At 39.7% G+C, this 23,931-nt stretch overlaps 1 protein-coding gene across 10 annotated transcripts in view; it reads right to left on the bottom strand.

Moving 5' to 3' along the window:
- The window catches only part of DISP1 (dispatched RND transporter family member 1), a 221,790-nt gene that overhangs the window by 35,373 nt on the left and 162,486 nt on the right, over positions 1-23,931 (bottom strand). Inside the window, exons 1-2 of one of the 10 annotated variants that reach the window (XM_059875440.1) lie at positions 16,702-23,927; positions 16,181-16,360 (exon numbers count right to left, since the gene is read on the bottom strand). In XM_059875440.1, the coding sequence (XP_059731423.1) occupies positions 16,181-16,272 (92 nt within the window). In that variant the 5' untranslated portion in view covers positions 16,273-16,360; positions 16,702-23,927. 10 annotated transcript variants of the gene reach the window in all.

Genomic DNA, 23,931 nt, shown 5'->3' with positions numbered 1-23,931 from the left:
GAGAATAGGGGTTAGGTGGAAGCCAGGAGCCCATTGAGTTTCTAAGGAGTTTTAAAGTTTTACACGTACTAGGGTCTATTTGGTCCAATTATTTCCATAGAATCACAATGTTTTAGTTACTCTGGCTTCAAGACAGCCGAAGTCCCAGGATGGAATATATTTAGGAAATCCTAATTTCCTTTGAAGAATTAATAGATTCATAGTATTATTCTTGCGTTGGTAATTTGAAAACAATTTCAGTTAGTGAAAGATTGAAAGAGATTTTTAAATGGGTCCCCAACCAAATATAGGAAACTTAACCCTTCGATGACATACACATGCTAAATGATAGTCTAGAACAAAGATTCTAAAGGAAATTACAGCTCATTTGGAAAAACTTCATAACAAGACAACTGCATGAACCTCAAGGGCAGTATTACAGCAAGTTTCCCCTATGCTTTCCTTGTGCACAGGTATTTCTTGCAAAGTAAACTCACATTCAATTTTAAGTCAACTGAGCACAGTAAGTTTTCCCAGAACCTGACTTATGTCATAGGTTGAAGTATTTTGGAGGAAAAGGCTTACGTATGTAGAATCCAAGGGCTCTCTCTTGTCATAAATGTTAAAAACACCCTTTCTTTTCCTTCTTCCTGGCCCTAAATCTGTCTCTTCCACATGGAAAACAAATCTTTTTATAATCTTGGCTTACCTCTATCATGAAATGTTTGGCAGAAGGCTGGGAAAGATGCTTTATTACCTTCCCTAAGGAAGACTGTCCAAGGACAGCCCTTGATTTTCTCAGCATTATTAAATCATTCATTTTGTTATCTTTTCTCCACCCGAGAAATTCCAGTCTGCTAAGCACTTTTGAGCAGTAAAAAGTAAAAATGCAATTTCTACTTTCAAATACCAAAATAGGAAGATGGAAGGCTGACAGAAGATGCAAGTGGGGAAGCAAATAAGGCAAGGTGTGTGCAAGAATGTGAGCATGTCACAAAAGACTCCATTTTTCAGATTCTGAAATAAAAATGTAGCTCATAGATTCAAAATAGATAACCAACAAGGACCTAGTGTATAGTACAGGGAACTCTGCTCAATACTCTGTAATAACCTACACAGGAAAAGAATTTTAGAAAGAATAGATACGTGTATAAGTATAATTGAATCACTTTGCTGTATACCTGAAACTAACATAACATGGTTAATACTCCAATATAAAATAAAATTTAAAAATAAAATAAAAGTATGTAAAAGTTCAAAAATGCAGCTTTACTTTACTATCTTCAAATCAAGAGGAAAAAACATACATATTTAAACAGCAAGGTGGCAGCTCAGAGTGGAGCTTGGTTTATTAAGAAACTCTGCTGGGAGGAGGTGAGTATGGTAGCTGTTATTAAGCCTTCCTCCTAACCTCCAACCTCTCTCCCAATGCATAATCGGGAATATAAAATTTAAGAGAATGTTATCTCTGCTTCCAAGTGTATATATGGACTGGCCAAGAATGTGAAAGGATATTTTAGAATTAAAGAGGAGAGATTCCTAAATCCCTTATGTCATTCTTTTAAACCCTTCCTATTTTACCAACTCTTTGATACGAGACACAAAGTTTAAGTGTTCAATATGATGGATTTTACATCCATGGAACCACCACTCAGATCAAGACATAGAACATTTCCCAGAAACCCAAAAGGCTTGCATGTGCCCCTTCCAATCAATAATCACAACCAGAAATAGCCAACATGCAGGCTTGTATGACCACAGATAAGTTTTGCCTAAAGTATCCCTTTTCAAGATAGCCAAAGACAAAAGTTTAAGTTGAACCTTAGATAGCTAAGATTCAGGTTAGCTCAAGTTTGGGGAAACATATAAAAAGGAAGTTCCAATAACATTTTAAATGGGTAACTCCTGGATGAGTCATAAGTCAACTTCTTTTTGAAAGTTTTAGAAATATCTGTCCCAATGACTTATAAGGTACAGACCTTAGATTACCTATAAATGGCCTTTGATGAGCAACAGAATTTCACTGATCTACAGCAAACTAGTCCTAAAACCCCTATTGCTCTGCTTCTTCCAAAGTTCAAGATCTTTCCTGAGTCAACAATATCTGCTGCTGCTGCTAAGTCACTTCAGTCGTGTCCGACTCTTAGCGACCCCATGGACTGCAGCCTACCAGGCTCCTCTGTCCATGGGATTTTCCAGGCAAGAGTACTGGAGTGGGGTGCCACTGCCTTCTCCCCAACAATATCTACAGTAAATGGCTATGCTTACTTAGGGTGCAAGTGCTTCAACTGAAGGAGTATACAGTACTCATCCTCTGACACTTTGGCAGGATATTTAAATAAAGATGTCCTACATGCTACTGTGAACTATGGGAATATCCATTACAGTGAGAACTCAGACAGGAAATGGGGATCTGAAATCTTTAACAGCTGAGAGTGGATGAAAAAAAAAAACAAACAGTGAGCAAGATATTATGGAAATGACAGTCATGTTAAAGAGTGGAAAAGGAGTCTCCATCAACAGTGAGAGAGGTCAGGATGGTCACAGCACATTAGATAAGAAGGAAAAGCATACAGTGATAGAGTGCAAAAAAGAGGACAGCTGAAGAAGCGATGGTAAATGGGAATCACATGCCACTGAAGGAAGGAGGAGAAGAAATGAATTTGTCAAAAGAGGTCACTGACCCCAGGACCGCCAGGAAAGGAGTGATGGCATAAATTAGACTGCAAAGCATTAAAAAGGAAAGAGGTAAAGAAACTAAAAGCATTAAATATACTAATATTTAAAACAAACCAATAGTCAACATTTATAGAACCTTGCTACGTGCCAAACACTGTCCTGAACACTTGACATATATTGAAGTGGAAGTGGCTCAGCTGTGTCCGACTCTCTGTGGCCCCATGGACTGTAGTGTGCCAGATTCCTCTGTCCATGGAGTTCTCCAGGCCAGAATACTGGAGTGGGTAGCAGTTCCCTTCTCCAGGGGATCTTTCCAACCCAGGGATTGAATCCAGGTCTCCTGCGTTGCATGCAGATTCTTTACTGTCTGAGCCGCCAGGGAAGCCCTGACATATATTGAAAGATTTTTTAATTCTTAAAACAATCCTAGGCAGTAGAGTTTATAGATGAGGAAGTGAAGCACAGAAAGGTTAAATAAGTTGCCCAAGCTCACACAGTAAGTGTTAGAGGCAGGATTCAGACCCAGGCAATTGACTACAAGGTTCCCCCTTTTAATCTTAAAGGTGCACTCCACAGAAGTTTCCACTCTTTTCATAATATAGTGGTCGGTAATGCTGCCTACGGATCAGGGGTGGAGAGAGTCAACTATGGTTTGAGTAAATGACAGATAGAAGAGCACATGGAAAATGCTGCTGGAGAAAGTATATTTAGGAGTTAGCAGTAAGGACCGAGTTATACCAGACTACATGAAATCATAATAAGGAAGGTCTACAGTTTCCATCTTGTTATAGCGAGCATTGTTTGGCAGTCTGGGAGCCAGAGCAAAGGCATCCAAAATCCTGAGGATGATAGCATGGAGTGTGACATTTAGACTAGAAAATATGATTTAGGCACAAAGAAAATGTTATACCTAAAATGTGGAAAATCTATTTCTTACTACTAGCCTGTCCAAGTACCTGCTGTGTGTCCCCCTGTGAGCATATGCTCAATCGCTCAGTCGTGTCTGACTCTTTGCGATCCCATGGACTGTAGCCCACCAGGCTTCTCTGTCCAGGGAATTTTCCAGTCAAGAATACTGGAGTGGGTTGCCATTTCTTCCTCCAGGGAATATTCCTGACCCAGGGATCAAACACACATCTCCTGTATCTCCCTCATTGGCAGGCAGATTCCTTTACCACTGCACCATCTGGGTGTCCCCCTATGAGTGGACCTGTAACAAACAGATGGGAGAAATCACTCGGGATTCTTCCTTGGGGTCTGCACAAGGTACTGCTGTGAATACGTCCTTTCTGTGATCTAAAAAGGACTTGGAAAGCCCGGGGCAAGTCATCTGTGCTTCTCATGACTATGATCTATGATCTGTGCCGTCTTAGCTCTGTGGTTTCAAGGATGAATCTGCACAGTGCTTACTATATAGCTCAGTTCAGTTCAGTTCAGTCACTCAGTCATGTCTGACTGTTTGCAACCCCATGGACTGCAGCAGGCCAAGCTTCCCTGCCCATCACCAATTCCCGGAGCTTGCCCACACTCATGTCCATTGAGTCGGTGATGCCATCCAACTATGTAGCTAGCACTCAGTAACTGTTTCTTGAAATACTGCTAAAAAAAATCAGTAAAAACAAAAACAAAATTCTCTCTTACATTTGAGCAGCACATAGATGTGACTAAGAAGACAGGCTTCCCAATCAGACAGACCAGGACTCAATTCCAGGTTCTACTGCTTATCACTAACTATTGAACTGATCTTTTAAACACTATTTAATTTTTTCTAACCATAGTTTCTTCATCTATAAAATGGAAATGACAATAATAGCTCTGAATTCCTTGGGTCGTTTTCAGGATTAAATCAGAGAGTATGTGTAAAATATAGCACCGCGTCTGGTGTATAGTTAAGGGTTCAGTAAAATCATTAATACTGTTACTGTAAATTTAATTGAGACTTTATACTATTAATGTCCATGTTTCTTCGCCAAATACAGGTACAACACATGACCAGATCAGTTCCAATTCACAATTTTAAAAAAATTCTTTACATTCAGAGACTATTATTATTTTGGAATCTTTTAGAATATGTGTAATAATAATAAAACTTACTATTAAAAATTCTTTGAAAGATTGTTTTATAAAATTACACAAAAGAGACACTCATGTGATAGCAGAATAAGAATTAAATGTAGTCTAAATTGCAATGTTGATAGAGAACTAAATATTCTTAATTGCTTACAGGACCAGTCATAGTCAAGTACTCCAGTAATATAGAAACAATTTACAGGTAATTATATTTCCATGCAAAGCCTACATCTGTAGGTGAGAAAAGGAGATACACCTCTTCAAAATGTTCTTCGTCTCTTTCCATTTTGAAACTGTGATGAAACACGTATCATGTTCGGCTTAGGTGTACTCTATAAATTTTACAGACTTTATTCAGTGATGAATCGTTTTTCTTTTAAATCACGGTTTTTAAACAGAACACCTGAGATTAGTTATTTTAAATAATGAAAAAAAAATTAATTTCTGCACTATGCGATACTAAAATCAGACTTACACCCATGTAGAATCTCTCTCAAGATATATCTAGACCCCTGACTATGACCATTCTTACCTTCAATAATAAATGTCTACACTTTGAATATAAAAATGTATGTTCTTTTGATAACTGACAGGAACATGCCAGCCAAAGGCAGAAGAAATGTCCATGGATTATAGGCAATCCTACAGCTGAATTTCCTTTGCCATCTTTCACCTCCTTCTATTGCTTAAGCCATCAGCGGCTATTGATTAGCTAAGAAAAACTCACCTCCAATTTAGCTGTTAAATAATTTTCAGTTTTCTCCCTAGAGACATTAGGAATACCTCAGAGATGTGATAAAAGATTGCTGTGAACAATGATAAAAATGTGCATTTCCACATATTTATAAATCCACATGCTAACTTTACTAAACTTGCTGGCAAAGACAACTATCTGATATTTAAGGAAGTTAGTCAATGGGAAAACTGACAGGCGAAACTGCCCACTCACTGGATCTACTAGACGTCACTTCAATTAGTGATTGAGACTGGCAGCCCACAAAGGCATTTCTGTGTGATGTTCCATAAGAAAAATATGCTTTGTACATAATGTACAATATTCCCTGTCTGTCCCACTCAGACTCAAAACCCTATAAAGCTGGAACAAATCAGACTTTCATGTAACAGCTTGAGTTCCAATTTAAGTTAAAAAGAAATTTTTCTCTTATTAGTAGAGCCTGGCCCTAATAAGCAAGAAAGAAATGATGTTGTTTTTTCCCCAGTTATTGCAATAAATAAGAAAAGAACTGTGTTATACGGATCTGGGTGAGAACAGGGAGGGGGGTAATTTCCTCTTATATAATTAAATAATTATTTCTTCTTAAAAAGTTGGAGTTCTAGGCCTGGCAGATCAGTCGTCAAAGGGCAGCTATTCTGCCGTTCATTCAAAGAAGAGGGAAGCAGAGCATGGGAAATTCATTTTCAGACACATTTCGCCCTTGCCACTTTCAAATACATCTGTCCCTGTAGTACTGGAGGCCAGTATTTCACATGGTTCTGGTCCTATGCAATGCACACCCCAAGAGGAATCTAAGAATGATTTTAAAAGAAATAGTTTAAAACAATGAGCATTCTGAAAAAGACAACTGGTTAATTAAAAATATTTTTTAAGGGTTGAAAAGTATCTTTGCTTAAAAGAAACATTCTTCCTCAGCCCATGAACTTAAATTTGCATAGTTTAGCTGGAGTTATAAACTGAACAGCTCCATGTGTTACATTTTAAAGTTATACTAAATTATAAAGCACTTGCCCTTAAACTCAAGCCTTTCCATGCCAGACTTGCTATAAGCCCCGAAACAAAACATGCTAAATGAGACTATAGTATATACTTTTCTTAATAAGATGTGAATAATAATCACTAATAGCAGATCCAAGAAAAGCTCATAAGAAAGCCAGAAAAATCTTATTAAATTTAACTAACTTAAGAGGTTGGAATGCTGGAATGAAGTTTAAAATCCTCAAGCCAAAATACTCACCAGATACTAATGCTGCTTACTCAGAATTCTGAGCTTTGGGAAATGGAGGTCACGGGTAAGGAGGTTAAAAAAAAATTAATACAATTTGGAGCTCAAGGTAGGGTTTAATTCTGCATTAGAGGGAGACCTTTTAACAATCAAATAATACATTTAAATAAATCTCTCCTGGGGACTGCTTTACAATGAAGTAGTTTCAGTTTCTGGTAGCCAATAAGAGTGGCCAATGACAGAGAGCTAAAAACAAAGACCCAGAATATTTAGTGTTGACCAGGACCAAAAAAATTATCTGAGTCTAGTTCTCAGCTACATATTAATATAAATAGAAATGGAGATGCAATCATTGATCAGATTTCTGTTTAAGCTTCTAAAGTGCAGGGGGAAAAATCTGATACAGTAATCTCATTCACTGAGATTTGTCACCTTCTTCCTGACCAGGGCTAGAAGATTCCTCCTCCCTGAGCTACCCTTCCTTCCCCCACAAAACACACTCCATCCCTTTAAAGGGACTTTCAATGTCAGGCCAAGGAGTTTGGGGAAACCATGGAAGATTTCTGAGCAGAGCGGTGACATAATGAAAGCAGTGTTTCAGGCAGAGGGAGGTGGGCAGATTCAAGTGACCACAGGCACAGAACGAGGGTCTGAAGGAATGAATGTGTTAACTGTCCATCCTTGCTTCTCAGTAGACACACAAAATAGTGTTTAGAAACAGTAAATTGCTCACATTCCTGTAGAAAGCATCATGCTTGAATCTCAAGCTATTTGATAACCATCAGAGCCCTGTACCATTCAAATGGAGAAAATAAACTGATTTAACTAAACCAACAACTTAGCAAATTCACAGAGATTAAGGCATCAAATCTGGCCCTGTATCCTCTCATTTTATTCTAAGTCATAAAATACATATGGACCAAAAAAAGTCCAAACTATTATTTAGGAATTTATTTTTCATCCATCAGTTCTATGATCTGCTGATTGCTTATAAACTCACTTTTACTAGATTTGCAAATATCCTGAAGGTGGCTAGAGCTGAGCAAACAGAAAGGTTATTCTGGGCTGATGCTGACTCTCCCTGGGCACAGAGTCTCCCGGCCCCGCCCTGTCTTTCTCAAAAGGGCTCTAGAATCATTTATGAAAGAGGCTTAGGAGCCACTGTGGGAGTGAACTGGGTCTCTACCTTTCCTTTCTTTTTTAAAAAATTAATTTATTTTTTTATTGAAGGGATAATTGCTTTACAGAATTTTGTTGTTTTCTGTTGAACCTCAACATGAACCAGCCACAAGTGTACATATATCCCTTCCTTTTTGAACTTCCCTCCCACCTCTCTCCCCCTCCCACCCCTCTAGATTGATACAGAGCCCCTGTTTGAGTTTCCTTAGCCATATAGCAAATTCCCGCTGGCTATCTATTTAGGGTCTTTCCTCATAGCTCAGTCAGTAAAGAATATGCCTGCAATGCAGGAGACTCAGGTTCGATTCCTGGGTTGGGAAGATCCTCTGGAGAAGGAAATGGCTACCCACTCTAGTATTCTTGCCTGGAGAATCCCATGGACAGAGAAGCCTGGTAGGCTACAGTCCACGGGATAGCAAGAGTTGGAGACAACTTAGTGACTAAACCATCTATTTCACATACGGTAATGTAAGTTTCCATGTTACTCTTTCCATACATCTGACCTTCTCCTCCCCTCTCCCCATGTCTATAAGTCTATTCTCTATGTCTGTTTCTCCATTGTTGCCCTGTAAATAAATTCTTCAGTAGCATTTTTCTAGATTCCATATATCTGTTAGAATACGATATTTATCTTTCTCTTTCTGACTTACTTCACTCAGTGTAATAGGTTTTAGGTTCATCCACCTCATTAGAACTGACTCAAAGGGACTCCTTTTTCAGGCTGAGTAATATTCCATCGTGTATATGTACCACAACTTCTTTATCCATTCATCAGTCAATGGACATCTTGGTTGCTTCCATGTTCTAGCTATTGTAAATAGTGATGCAAGGAACAGTAGGATACATGTGTCTCTTTCAATTTTGGTTTCCTCAGGGTATATCCCTAGGAGTGGGATTGCTGGGTCATATGGTGGTTTTATTCCTAGTTTTTAAGGAATCTCCATACCATCTTCCATAGTGGCTGTATCAATTTACATTCCCACCAACAGTGCAAGAGCACTCCCTTTCTCCACACCCTCTCCAGCATTTATTGTTTGTAGACTTTTTGATGATGGCCATTCTGACTGGTGTGAGGTGATAGCTCACTGTAGTTTTGATTTGCATTTCTCTAATGATGAGAACTTCCTTGGTGGCTCAGAGGATAAAGCGTCTGCCTGCAATGCAGGAGACCCGGGTTCGATCCCTGGATTGGGAAGATCCCTTGGAGAAGGAAATGGCAACCCACTCCAGTATTCTTGTATGGAGAATCCCATGGACAGAGGAGCCTGGCGGGCTACAGTCCACAGGGTCGCAAAGAGTCAGACACGACTGAGCGACTTCACACTCACACTCACACAATGATGAGAAAGGTTGAGCATCTTTTCATGTGTTTGCTAGCCATCTGTATGTCTTCTTTGGAGAAATGCCTGTTTAGGGCTTTCCCCCACTTTTTGATTGGGTTGTTTGTTTTTCTAATATTGAGTTGTATGAGCTGCTTATATATTTTGGAAATTAATCCTTTGTTAGTTGTTTCATTTGCTACTATTTTCTCCCATTCTGAAGGCTGTCTTTTCACCTTGCTTATAGTTTCCTTTGCTGTGCAAAAGCTTTTAAGTTTAATCAGGTCCCACTTGTTTACTTTTCTTTTCATTTCTATTACTCTAGGAGGTGGGTCATAGAGGATCTTGCTTTGATTTATGTCATTGAGCGTTCTGCCTGTTTTCCTTTAAGAGTTTTATGGTTTCTGGTCTTACATTTAGGTCTTTAATCCTTTTGAGTTTATCTTTGAGTATGGTGTTAGGAAGGGTTCTAATTTCATTCTTTCACATGTGACTGTCCAGTTTTCCCAGCACCACTTAGTGAAGAGGCTGCCTTTGCCCCCTTGTATATTCTTGCCTCCTTTGTCAAAAATAAGGTACCCTTGGGAGCATGGGTTTATTTCTGGCTTTCTATCTTGTTCCATTGGTCTATACTTCTGTTTTTGTGCCAGTACCATACTGTCTTGATGACTGTAGCTTTGTAGTATAATCTGAAGTCAGGAAGGTTGATTCCTCCAGCTCTCTTCTTCTTTCTCAAGACTGCTTTGGCTATTTGGGGTCTTTTGTGTTACCATATGAATTGTGAAAATTTTTGTTCTAGTTCTGTGAAAAATGCCATTGGTAATTTGATAGGGATTGCATTAAATCTGCAGATTGCATTTGGTAGTATAGTCATTTTTACAATATTGATTCTTCCTACCCAGGAACATGGAATATCTCTCCATCTGTTTATGTCATCTTTGATTTCTTTCATTAGTGTCTTAAATAGAAGTAGATGAAGAAGATCTATATACATTAAAGATTAACTGCAAGGGGAAAAGAACAGTAGGAAAAGCAAACAAAGGAATAAATGCAGAAAAAAAAAATAATAGGTTTAAAAAATTAAAATTAAAAAAAGAGAAAAGAAGAAAAAAAAGGAAAACTCCACAGAACTGACAAGCCCAATGTAGAAGCAGAGGTTTATAACAGCACTAAAAAATGTGGCTGAGAAAAAAAAGAAAGAAAAAAACAAGACTCAAAAGCTTAATTAGATTTTATAGTGCCAATAACATCGACAACTACAACAGAGAGGTTAAAAAAAAGGAAAAACAGAAAAAAAAATCCAAAAGAATCTACAGAACAAGTCAAAACATAAGAATAATAAATGTTTTTCTTGAGTCACTGCTGTCAAGAGCCCCTTCCCTTGCTGGGAGTTACAGGCCACCTCTCCTCCCTAGGATGCCCTCCAACACCGTGCTGATCTCCGGACCTGCTGTGGGGGCCGCTCAGATTCTAATCTGGTCCCACTCCTGTGTGTTCTTGCCTCCAATGTCCACAGCTATCAGAACTAGTGCGTTTTCTTTTGTGGGAGCACTCAATGGCCTTTTATATATTCCATAGAGTCTGCCTAGTTGATTGTGTGGATTTAACCTGTAGCTCGTACAGCTGGTGGGAGGGTTTTGGGTCTTCTTCCTTAGCCACGCTCCCCCTGGGTTTCAACTGTGGTTTTATTTCCACCTCTGCATGTGGGTCGTCCACTGGGGTTTACTCCTGAGGCTGCCCTGGAGGACTTGGGTTTGCCCCTGTGAGGGCCAGGTGTGGAGGCGGTGCAGCTGCTTGGGTCCCAGGGGTTCTGGCAGCACCAGGTACTCAGGGGGTTGGTGGCTGGGGCAGCAGGAAATACAGTGCTCTAGAAGGGTATGGTGACCAGTACTGGCCAATACACTCCAGTATGCTTGGCTGGAGAACCCCCTTCCCTGACAGAGAAGCCAGGCAGGCCACAGTCTATAGGGTTGCAGAGTTGGACACGACTGAAGTGATCCTGCATGCAGAGAGGCAAGATTTTTTTTGCCTGCGGCAGCTCTGCCCCAGTGAGAGTTGAGTGTGAAGGTGGTGCAGCTGCTTGGCTTGTGGGGATCCTTGCAGCGCCAAGTGTGCAGGGACATGGACTTCCTCTGCCCCAGGAGTTATGACCCTATCAGAGTCTTTTTTCTAGCCTCTTGTAGCGGCAAACAGAAGGCCTCTTTGGCTAGTCTTTCTCAGTAGCTCTGACTATTCAGGCACTTAGGGATTCTTAGGGTCCTTCTCCATTGTTTGGCAACTCAGGCACATAGAGGGATCCCCCTGGCTGGGGTCCTTCTCTGTAGATCTGTGGTGCATCAGGCACTTAAAGGGGTCCCCTGGGTAGGGTCCTGCTCTGTAGTTCAGTGAGTCAGGCCTTCGATGGGCCAGCCTATCTTGTTGAGCTTCAGATGTGGGGAAAGAGAGGCTATGGTGATGACTCTACCCCCTACATGTGACTCAGCAGTATTGCCTTGCTTCCATGGCTGCCTGGCTTTCCTCCACAGGCATTTCCCACCACAATCTCCTCCCTCACATCCTCTCGATCTGTCTCTCTGCAGTCAGCAGCAGCCCTCGCCCTGGGATTGCTCCACAATCCCTAAACTCCAGCTCCCAGTTGCTGCACCTTCCAGGGGACCTGCATCCCTGTCCTGGGTATGTTTGGCTGCGGCAAGGACTGTCTGATTCTCATTCCATTTAGGCTGCCACAGATCAGCTGTTTCACTGTCAGCCTTAAATGTTTCATCTCTGACTCAGACAATTGCCCTGATGTGGGGATAGGACCCCTGCCTCAGTCCCCCACCAGCCGAGGACAGGTCAAGTCCTACTAACACTCCTGTTTTCCCCCCTAGTTCCTTTGTCTACCAAGCTTTGTGTGGTGCTATATACTCTTTCCACTGGTCAGGTTCTCCTGTCTGCTCTCAGCTGGTGCTCTGCATGCATTTCTGTGTCTGAAGGTGCTTTCCTGATGTGTCCGTGGAGAGAGATGTACTCCACGTCCACCTACTCCTCCACCATCTTGTTCTACCTTTCCTTTCTTACTTCTTCATGAATGAGGCTGTAATCTTTTTTTTTTAAGTTAGAAACCAATGCACTGAGCGGGGATTTAAAGGACCAGAGGTGATATCCCCCCAAAGAGACTTGACAATTGATAAAATAGGGTCTTTAAGGGAACAAAACGTTTTAAACCTTTGCCACTGTGTGGGAAATACCTTATTCCAGGAGATCAATGTGTCTGATTTTCATTATCAAAGTTAAACATCATAAAATCAAGCTCCGCATAAGAAGGACTTGCTTGGTGTTCAATTATTTATTCGTTTCACTCAACAATTTCCAAGTCTTTGCTAAATGCTAGGCATCTTGGTAGCTGGTACCCAAAATCAGTACTAAAGAAATAGTTCAACAAGCGAGCCTAAGGAAATACCAGTGCATCAAAGGTATCGAATTATAGACATCACTGCACATAAAGTACTCAGATACTTCCCAAGTCCTTTATGTTGACTCCACAACATTCAGAATCCACTGTTTCAGGGGAGCAGTCTTTGACAAACTATAGCCTATTGTTATCCAAAGGTCAAATGAAATAAGCCCAATGGTCACAATGTGCCGCCCCCTCTGGGCTCTTCCCCAGACAGAGGACACTGCTTGCCAGGCTGCCCTCACACTTGCTCCCACTCTCATCTCCTCCCAGCCTCCTTCCCCACATTTTGGGCAACTGGTCTCCTGTCTTATTTTTGAAAGACTCCATCTCCCAAGGCTGCTTATCTCAGCTGTCTTATGACTCCGCCTTCCTCTTTGGGACTCACATAACCCTCTGAACTCTGATTCTGGTTTTCAGAGACTGTGGTTTTTGTTGCTGCTGTTGCTGTTTAGTCAGTCAGTTGTGTCTGACTCTTTGAGACCCTATGGACTGTAGCCTGCCAGGCATGAGATTTTCCAGGCAAAAATACTGGAGTGGGTTGCCACTTCCTCCTCCAGGGGATCTTCCTGACCCAGGGATCGAACCCCACTCTCTGCGTCTCCTGCATAGCAGGCGGATTCTTTACTGCTGAACCACTGGGGAAGCCAGTGGTTTATTTTTGCCCCAATCTCTCTATTAAATAATAAACGGCTTGATGGCAGTGACCAATCTGGCTTTGTGAGGTTTTTAAAAAATTTAAGCTTTATCAACTTTTCACAATTAAAAAAAAAGATGCTCTGAGAATTGAGGGCAGGGGGGAGACAGTAATAAGTCATTCAATAAAAATTTGAGTTCCAAATATGTCCCAGACTAGGCTGCATTTCAAACTCTAAAATGCTAAGCAGCTAGCTCTCTGGTTTTTGTTTTTTAAGATACAATTTTGTAGAATAAATTTTGCTGAAAAGACCACAACATAGTATAGCAATGAAAATTTTCCTACAAATGTTAAGTTCTTTCCTTTTTCAGATGTTTTCTACGTCTTTCTTTTTAAGATTTCCTTACTTATTTTTGGTTGTGGTCGGTCTTCCTTGTCACACGCAGGCTTTCTCTAGTTTCAGTGAATGGGGACGACTCTTCACTGTGTGTGTGAGCCTTCCATTGCAGTGGCTTCTCTTGTGGTGGAGCTTGGGCTCTAGGCATGAGAGCTTCAGCAGCTGCAGTGCCTGGGCTCAGTAGTTGAGGATCGTGGGTTCTACAGCACTGGCTCAGAGTTGTGACACATAGACTTAACTGCTCTGTGGCATGCAGTATCTTCCCGGGCCAGGGATCAAACCAGTGTCCCCTGCATTGCAAGGTGGACTCCCACCCACTGGACCACCAGGGAAGCCCTAGAAAGTCTCTTAAATTACACCTAACAATCCACTTAAATTTGGAAAGAAGATTCAGTAGTACAGTTGGTTCTTTCCTGCAATTAGAGATATAACTGATTCATAACAATATCTTTTATGTTTTGCTGTTTGCTAAATATTTTACCTTTTTAAACTTTTTTTAATGAAAAAGAAAAAACTGAACCATTCCTCTTTTTCTTCAGTCTCTAGAATCTGCTAAACAAGTAGGAACACTATAGAAAGGGGGCAATTGGAGAATTCATTTGCTTCATTCCAAAATGTTATATTAATTAATTTTAAGAAATAAAGAGGGTATTGTTGCCTGACATTTATTATTAAAGTAAAAGATGACCAAGGCTCATATTTTGAAATGTATTACAGACTGTGCAATGCATTCCATGAGGCATAGCACACTCTAAAATCGGTTCATTTATAGTATATAGACGTCTCTAAAAGACGTCCTACTAATAAAATAGGCCTTTACTCAATTTGACTGCCAAAATGACTTTGGCAAGCAAGCTTGGAACATTTTAAATTTTACAAACATTATCCTGTTTTAAAAAGTTAATTTTGACTACTTTGAGGAATGTAAAAATAAACCTTGGTTTCAGTGAAATCAAGATTAAATTCTACCAGACTTCTAAAATTAACTGGCATAATCAGATTATACAATTAGTATAAGGTATAAAGGCTCTGAGTCTTGGGGTTGGAGAGGCCCATTTATTCTCAACAACTCCCCTTTCCTCTTCCAAAAGGCAACTTAGTGACCATCGTTCCCATTTGCCCTTTCCTGTAGGTTGATGGGGTAAAAAAGATACACAATTCATAAATGAGAGTGAAAAGCAACACATCAGGTATTTATTTAAATTGAGATTCAATAATAACCTGATTTCTGAAACAATATTAACAAAAATAAGTACACAAAGCAAAGAACAACAATGACAAAAACTTAAGGGAAGAAAATGAAAGGAACAAAAGCAGAAAGAGAAGAGAAAGGAGACTGATAATCTGGTTCTAGGCACTATGCTTGGTTTAGGGCTTCCCTGACGGCTCAACTTTAAAGAATCCACCTGCAATGCAGGACACACAAGAGACGCAGGTTCCATCCCTGGGTTGGGAAGACCCCTTGGAGGAAATGGCAACCCACCCCAGTATTCTTGCCTGGAGCATTCCATGGACAGAGGAGCTGGGTGGGCTACAGTCCATGGGGTCACAAAGAATCAGACACGACTGAGTGATTTAAGTACACAGGCACTGTTACTCCCATTTTTATAGAGACAGAAATGAAGGCTGAGAGAGATGCAATATTTACCCAAGAGCACAAAGCTATTCAATGGTAGAGCCAGGATTCAAACACAGGGCCTCTCTTCTAAAGTCCATCCTCTTCCCACCTCATGTTGTACAGGAAGGAAAGGAAGAAGGATTGAGCAAAGAAAAATGAGAGCTGTAATGTAGTAGCAATGATTACTCCTCTAGGAGTAATCTAGGCTAGCTGTACTTACTTATACCTTTCAGGAAAACTTTGTTTTAACATTTGTATTTTAGATCCACAAATAGAAAGTGCAGGCAACTATAAATTCAATACCCTGGCACTTTTGTCTCCAGATTGATCTGCAGTAGTTTTTATTAGACATTAACTATGGCTTCTAGAAGATGTTGAAGGATATTGCTGACCTGCTACATTAAAAAAAATAATAATAATAACATGGGGCTTTAGACTTTCAGATTTTTGGAGAAAGGGAATTTTATCTTTTGTCATTTCCTTATTATAAACAAAATACAAGCAACCATACTCCAATGAATTAGAATTATGTTGACCAAAAAGGGTATTCATTGTCAAATACTGCTGTTACTCTACATCATACATGCTCCATTTGCTGCCACAGAGGTTAAAAAGGGATTCCAGTTGCTTTAACAGAGTCAAGATAGTTTTCCAATAACAGTTTTCTGCAATAATGGATGTGTTCCGTATCTGTACTGTCCAATATGGTAGCCACTAGTCACATATGGCTACTGAGCACTTGCAAGGTGCCCAGTGTGACTGAAGAGCTGAATTTTTCATTTTATTGGATGATCCTGAACCAAGACACCTGCCTTGCAGTCCTGGCCAGGTTATAATTTATAGCAATTGTATATAAAGACAAATGATTGTTTAGCTATTAGTGGTGCTACTGGTAAAGAACCCACCTGCCAATGCAGGAGACATGAGAGATGCGGATTTGATCCCCAGAAGAAGGGCACGGCAATCCACTCCAGTATTCTTGCCTGGAGAATCCCATGGACAGAGGAACCTGGTGTGCTACAGTCCACAGGGTCACAAAGACTCAGGCACAACAGAAGCAACTTAGCACACATGCACACAACCTTCTAATGGTAAGAGAGGAAAAGAGGGGAAAATGAATTTATAAAATAGTAGACAGTCCCGTTCTCCTTTTTTGTTAATATATAAACCCTGCTTGTGTCTCTGTAAAAGCACTGATATTTAACTTCTGTGCTCCAGAGAAGAGAGCAGCTCTGCAGTCAATATTTGTTGATCAAAAAGGGCTGTCTACCTGAGGTCAACTCATGCTGAAATCTGAGCATCTTACCCTGCCCACATTACTGCTCCATCTTGGAAACTGGGACCCATGCTTGCAGTTTTTACCCCTGTCTCCAGCAATTAACACTTAGTATTTATTAAATACTTATTAAATAAGTGAGTAACTAACCTTGAAATTTCTCCACTCATTGCTCCAACATCTCAGAAAAGCCATTTGAGCTGAGTCTGGTGATCTGGGCAAATCAGAGACTCCAGGATCTGTGTCAATGCCAAGTTCATGCTACACTGCTGATGAAGTGTTCAGAGGGACTTTTGGTTCAAATTTCCTAGCTAACTAAAATAACATCATTGGCAGGCTTAGGGAAGGGGGAGGGTGGAGCATTGCAGGCCAGGTGCGGCAAAGTAAGACCCTTCGGAAAATGGTGCTCAGGTCTATAATTTAACCCCTGGACGTTATGATACAACATACACAAAGGAACCAGATTCCAAGTGGTAGATTCTATCTCTTTTAACCAAATACAAGAATTCTCAGGTCTTACTTTTTAGGAAAAATTGTTCCCTTCAGAGAAAGTAACTAGTGCCCTAAGGGGAAACAAAAAGAAAACCTCGGAGAAAAGCGAGTCTGAAATTGGAAAACTAATAAAGAACTCAAGGAGAAAGGAAATATAGGTTACAAAAATTATATAGTCACAATGTATGTGGAGGTAGGGACAATGTTTGTTTAACCTTTCAGGGGCTGAACTAATGGTAGGGTTCCATGGTCCCCCTCTGTGCCAAGTCTTCTTAACTCGGTATAGCCCTAATTCCTCCAGAGTGCCATGGGGAACATTCAAAGTGACCATCTGTCTATGAAATCACCCTCAGAGAAATAAAAATGCATTTGGCAGGCACCCAAAACTATCACAGGTTCCCTACCATGATAACGAGTTTATTGGTCATTGCCAAGTATCCTTTATGCAGCCCTCTGTGAACATCAGGAACATTTTTTGCAACACCAAATTAAAAGGTAAGTATAGTTTAGATTAGAAATCTTGTATGCTATTTTTGGATGCAGAACTCCTTATTAATTGTCATAATACCATTACCCTTTCACTTTAATACGGCAATAAGAAGATTCCCAAATGAATCATTCAAAACTTTGCTTCAGTGAGCACACATGGAATGTGACTGGCTCCTGAGAGGTTTTTCCAGAGCTCTGAGGATAAAGAGCAGATCATTACCATGCAGCCTTTTAGAGGACTTGACTGTACTTGGGATGTAAAATTAGGAAAAGCTGTCCCTCCTGACAGTACAAATGATCCCTTCACCGCGGCCATCCTGTTCTCCTTACTCTTCCTTACGTAGGCTTTTATTTTTGTGTGCTTCCCCCGTCCAGTCTTCCCCACCACCTTCTGTGTTCTGCACTATGCAGGCAGTCCCTTTATCCTTCCCGGTCACCCTTTAAGGGTCACTCAAGTTCTCTCTTGTCAGACTGTCCCTAACTTTATCAACCTACAGGAATCCTTCTCACTTCTGAACTCCTGAATGCTTTATCGTTTCTACTGCAAGCTAAACTTCTCATTATTATCATACTTATCTTATTCTTTAATTCCCCTGGTGGATACTGATAATCAACTAGGTTTAGGACTTGTGGATATAGGCTCCGTCTCATGGTAGGGAGAGACTACTATCTGCCTTTTTAAAATTCTTAGTGTTCTCTGATAGAGGAATGGATACAGAAGATGTGGTACATACATACAATGGAATATTACTAAGCCATTAAAAATGAAATAATACCATTTGCAGCAACATGAATGGACCTAGAGATAGTCATCCTGAGTGAAGTAACTCAGAGAAGGAGAAGTATCACATGACATCCCTTATATGTAGACTTTAAAAAGAAATGATACAAATGAACTTCTTTACAAAACAGAAACAGACTCCCAGACTTTGAGAATGAAATCATGGTTGCCAGGAGGCAAGGATGGGGGCAGAGTTAGGGAAACTGGCATAAACGTGTACATACTGCTATATTTAAAGTAGATAACCAACAAGGACCTACTACATAGCACGTGGAACTCTGCTCAATATTATGGATGGGAGGGGAGTTTGGGGGAGAATCGATACATGTATATGTCTGGCTGAGTCCCTTTGCTGTTCACCTGAAACTATCACAGCACTGTTAATCGGCTATACAAATAAATATATTTATTGCACATTTATGTGTATTGGCTATACCAATACAAAATAAAAAGTTTAAAAAAATAATCCTGAGTGTTCTCAATTAGTCACATTATCAGCTGATTGATGGGCATGAGGATAGGAATCTATACATGAAAAAGCCAGAAGCTTTAAAACGAGATTAAGTTGAACTACTTAATATGTGGTGATAAATAGAATCAAAAGAGAATATACTAAATGTGACCCCTGCAATGATCTTAATCAGTCAGATGATTAACAGATAATTTTAAAAACGGCAAAAAAAACACACACGAGTGATTGACTATAACGAATCTCTTAGAAAGATTTATTACAGCTTAGAGAGTCAAGAAACAATGAAAGAAATCTACTGTAGTACAGAAGGTGGGGAAAAGAGAAAGGAGAATATGAACAACTGAAAGGAGGTGGCAAATGAGCTGGCATAAAATTATACTTTCTATTTGATTGGCTTTTTAAGACATTCTATGTGGCTTAAGTACTTTATAAACAAGTAACAACTTTAAAATACCAACCAGGTGGGTGTATTTGTAGGTCCTAAAAGGAATAGCAATTGAAAGTATCTGGGATCTTCCATCTATACATAATTTTACTACAAGGCTGTCAACCTTTAGGATAGTCTTAAAGTGATGTGAACATTCTATACTATTATCCAGTCAGAAGTACATCACAAACATTAATTGAATAACTTTAATTGAATATTCAAGTATTTGAGAGTATCAATTTTTAAAATAGCAACATGCAAGAAATCACAAAAAGAAAATAAAAAGATTTAGAGAATCAGCATTCCTGGTAGAGGAACAGCCTCTAGAATCTTTGTTCTAATAACTGTCCTAAAAGTGTTGGGTAGAGTAACTAATAAAAGGCAGCAAAGTATCACACAACATTGTCATTTTCAGAATTTCCTAGTTAGACCATCCTGTGTATTCTATCCCAAACTGCCCTGCTCTTACACAGCAGCTATATCCACATCCGCATTTGTTTCCGTGGATGTCTTCCTGATTTGGGAACGACAGACACAGCAGCTGGCTTAGTGCCTTGTCCACAGTACAGTGCTGCAAATACATGCACGCTGGGCTGAGTCTAAACCTCCAGTTTTCATCCTACGATCGCCTCCAACAGTATCGTTACCCTCAGTGTAATTGTCATGTATAACGCAGCATCCTTATTCTTTCAAGAAAGCTCAAAGGACGGCACTCTTCCATTGTTACTACCCCCCACCCCAACCCCAGAAGCTCTGCTTGCTAAGCCTTCTTCTGTCCTCCCCATTTTAGTGACTGGCATCCCCATCTACCTGCTTAGTTGCTCAAACCAGAAAACTGCAAGTTAGTTGTGATTCTCTTTCTCTTCCTCCCCCATAACCAGTGGCTCACCAAACCTAGTAGATTCTACCTCATAAATCTTTCTAGTGTGAAATTATTTCTAAATCTTGGATCAAGTCATCACCTTCTCTCACCTGCAAAAAGGCTTCTAAAGATCTTTCTCTCTACGACAGTCCTGACCCAGTTCTCCACAATGCAGGTTACAGACCTCTCTAAAATATGAATCTGAATTATTTTCTGCTTAAAAATCTATAATGTCACACCCATTAGGATGGCTATTATAAAACAATTAAAAAAAACAAACAGAAAAGAACAAGTGTTGGCAAGGATGTGCCCAGCAGCTGTGGAAACAGTGTGGTGGATTCTCAAGAAGTCAAACAGAATTACCACATGATCCAGTAATTAACTTCTGGGTATGTAACCAAAAGAAGTGAAAGCAGGAACTCAAACAGGTATCTGTACACCCACGTTCAGAGCAGCACTGTTCACAATATCCAAGTGTCCACTGACAGATAAGTGGATGAAAATAATGCGGTATATACATACAATGGGGTATTAATCAGCCTTTCCAAAGGAGAAAATTTTGATACATGCTACGATTTGGATGAACCTTGAAGACATGCTAAGTGAAATCAGTCACAAAGGAACAGATACTGTATGATTCCATTCATATGAGGTACCTAGAGTGGCCAAATTCATGGAGATAGAAAGTTGAATGGTGGTTGCCAAGGGCTGGGGAGGGAAGAATGGGAAATTATTGTTTAATGAGTACGGAGTTTCAGTTTGGGGAGATGATGGATGTTCTGGAGAAGGGATGGTGGTGACGGTTGCACAACAATGCAAATGTACTTAACGCGACTGAACTGTACTCACAGGAATGATTCGAATGATACATTTTATGTTCTGCATATTTTTTTCACAATAAAAAAGTCATGCACACACAAACATCCACACTGCCTCTCACTGGCTCAGGATACCGTCCAGAAATCTCAGGTGATTCACACGCCCCTCAGGATTTAGTCCCAGTATACCTCTCCCCTTGCTAGTACACTTTCTCCTCCAGCGCCTAGTCATACTCAACCATGCTGGAGTTGGGTTCACACCACTTTGTAAGTCTTTACACAGACCATTCCCACTGTTGACCAGACCACCTCTTCTCCATTTGTAACATTTTTATTTTTCATCCCTTCTTGGTATCTCATATCACAATAAGAGATAAGAGCTGCCTGTAGCTGCCTGTTTGCTTTTCTGTCTCTCTCCCTACTAGCTTATAGTTTTATGATGGGAAAAAAGTCTCATCTCATTTGGAATTATATCTTTGGTACCTGGCACATGTAAATATTCAGTAAATACTACTGACTATATACATGTTAAATACATAAATGTAGCAGATAGGGAAGACTTTCTGGAAGCACAAATTTTACAATAAAGTATGTACTATACACAACTGGACACATACCATTCCTTCACAGGCATCTTTGAAAAATTCTATGTCTGTTATAAACGGTTCATCAAAAGGTTCAAATTCTTGAGATAAAATTCTTATATGAAAATTTTTTCACATAATATTCCAGTTTATTCTACAGTTTTTCCTGATGGGCAAATATGGTACTTAAAAAAAATCAGTTTGTTTTTTTAATACCATTGTATTTAAAGTCATATGCATATAGGACTTTCATTCCTTTAAAATTAGATCATTGAGAAATGTTAAATCAGAATCCTGAAAGTACTGATATGCTGAAAGTACTGATATGTCTGTCATGTTGAAACAATTGTTTTCTTGCCCATTGTTCTACTGTTTTGTGACAGTTTTTAAAGGAGGGATCAGCTTCAAAATATCATCTCACACCCTGAAACCATATAATTTATGATTCTAAAATATCAATATTTATGACCATATAATTTTAAAATTAATCACTTATACTATTTCATTCAAAGTGGAAAGAGTCTGAAACTAGCGATGCTACACAATGCTGTCAGGACCAATCTTCTAAGAAACGGCTTCGGTGAGTGCTTTCATCGTAGTTCTATAAACTAAAAGATTCTCGCATCTGATACGAAAAAACTATTCAGCAACTGCAGAAACATGCTGCAGAGGATCCCCACGCCCTCTCTCCCATCCCTTGTCCTTTTCCCCACCTTTCTCTTCCTCTCTTTTCAAAGGACTGAAACCAGATAATCTCAGTAGCATCTAAAACCTGATAAAAGTGCAAAGTATTTATTACTTAATCCCTGTCTGGATGTGATTTAAAAAAAAATTGAGATACAACTGACATATAACATTAGTTTCATGTGTACAACATAATGATTCGATATTTGCATGTACGGCAAAATGATCACCACATTACGTTTGCTTACCATCCATTACCACATATTTACAAATTAATTTTCTTGCGATGAGAACTTTTAAGATCTATTGTCTTAGCAACTTTCAACTTTACAATATGGTATTATTAACTATGGTCACCACACCATACGTTACATCCTCATGACTTATTTATTTTAGAACTGGAACTTTGTACTCCTTTACCTATAAGTGAATTTGCTACCTGCACACAATGAATTACTACTTAGGAATAAAAAGGGAAAGTAACACACATAGCAGTTAGATAGTCTCAAAAAGGTTATGAGTCAAAATTATCAGATACAAAAGGGTACATATTGTATGATCCTGTTTATGCTATGCTATGCTAAGTCACTTCAGTCGTGTCCGACTCTGTGCGACCCCATAGATGGCAGCCCACCAGGCTCCCCCGTCCCTGGGATTCTCCAGGCAAGAACACTGGAATGGGTTGCCATTTCCTTGCTCTTTTAAGACTTTTTACTACCAAAAAATACAATTCTTAGTCTCTGTTAAGTACTTAGGATTTTATAAATTATGTTATGATTGCTTACCTGCAGTGTGTGTGACTTTAAACTTACTCATGGGAAAAAAAAAAGCTGGAAAGCATATATCAGAGAAATCATGGCCTGAGATAGGAAGAACTGGCAATGGCAGAGATTTTCTAGTATTTTTCAACCTACCAGGTCTGAACATGCTTTATTTTACAAAGTACATTTTTTTAAAAGTCCTATGCTACAGATTTATAGGTCCTGCTGCTGCCGCTAAGTCACTTCAGTCGTGTCTGACTCTGTGCGACCCCATAGATGGCAGCCCACCAGGCTCCCCCGTCCCTGGGATTCTCCAGGCAAGAATACTGGAGTGGGTTGCCATCTCCTTCTCCAATGCATGAAAATGAAAAGTGAAAGTGAAGTTGCTCAGTCGTGTCCGACTCTTCGTGACCCCATGGACTGCAGCCTGTCAGGCTCCTCTGTCCATGGGATTTTCCAGGCAAGAGTACTGGAGTGGGGTGCCATTGCCTTCTCCTACCTGCTATGAAAGAAATTGTTGCTTTTGTATCATCTCAATATATTACATAGTCAGCCAAACCATTTGAATAGAAACTGTGAGTACAGCTATAATGAAGCACTTGGTTTTATACTTCTTTTTCATAAATGTTGATCACTATCAATAGTAGCAAAAAGGATTCCTGTTTAGGCAGCCTCATCACAAATAATATCCATCTCCCATGTTTAATAATAAAATTACTGACAATAAAACCTTTTACTGGACTTTATATTTCAAGTCCTAGCAGGGACACCTAACCAGCTCACCAATAAGAAAAAAAGGAAGAGAGGGTTTAACTGACTAAGAAGTCACCGGATAAAACAAATAGAATAATACTTCATTTGCATTTTAACAGCCTTCACACAATCCACAAAGTAAGCAGTTTCATTAATTCCCTTTTCCTGATACATTATTCTCTCCTCCTTTTGGAGAAATCAACACAATCAGTCACATTCACATGAAATTAGTCAAATGCTAAAGTCCAGCAAACCTT

Source organism: Bos taurus, chromosome 16, assembly GCF_002263795.3.
Source record: "Bos taurus isolate L1 Dominette 01449 registration number 42190680 breed Hereford chromosome 16, ARS-UCD2.0, whole genome shotgun sequence".
Lineage (NCBI taxonomy): Eukaryota > Metazoa > Chordata > Mammalia > Artiodactyla > Bovidae > Bos > Bos taurus.
This window is presented reverse-complemented; position numbering and strand designations above follow the sequence as displayed.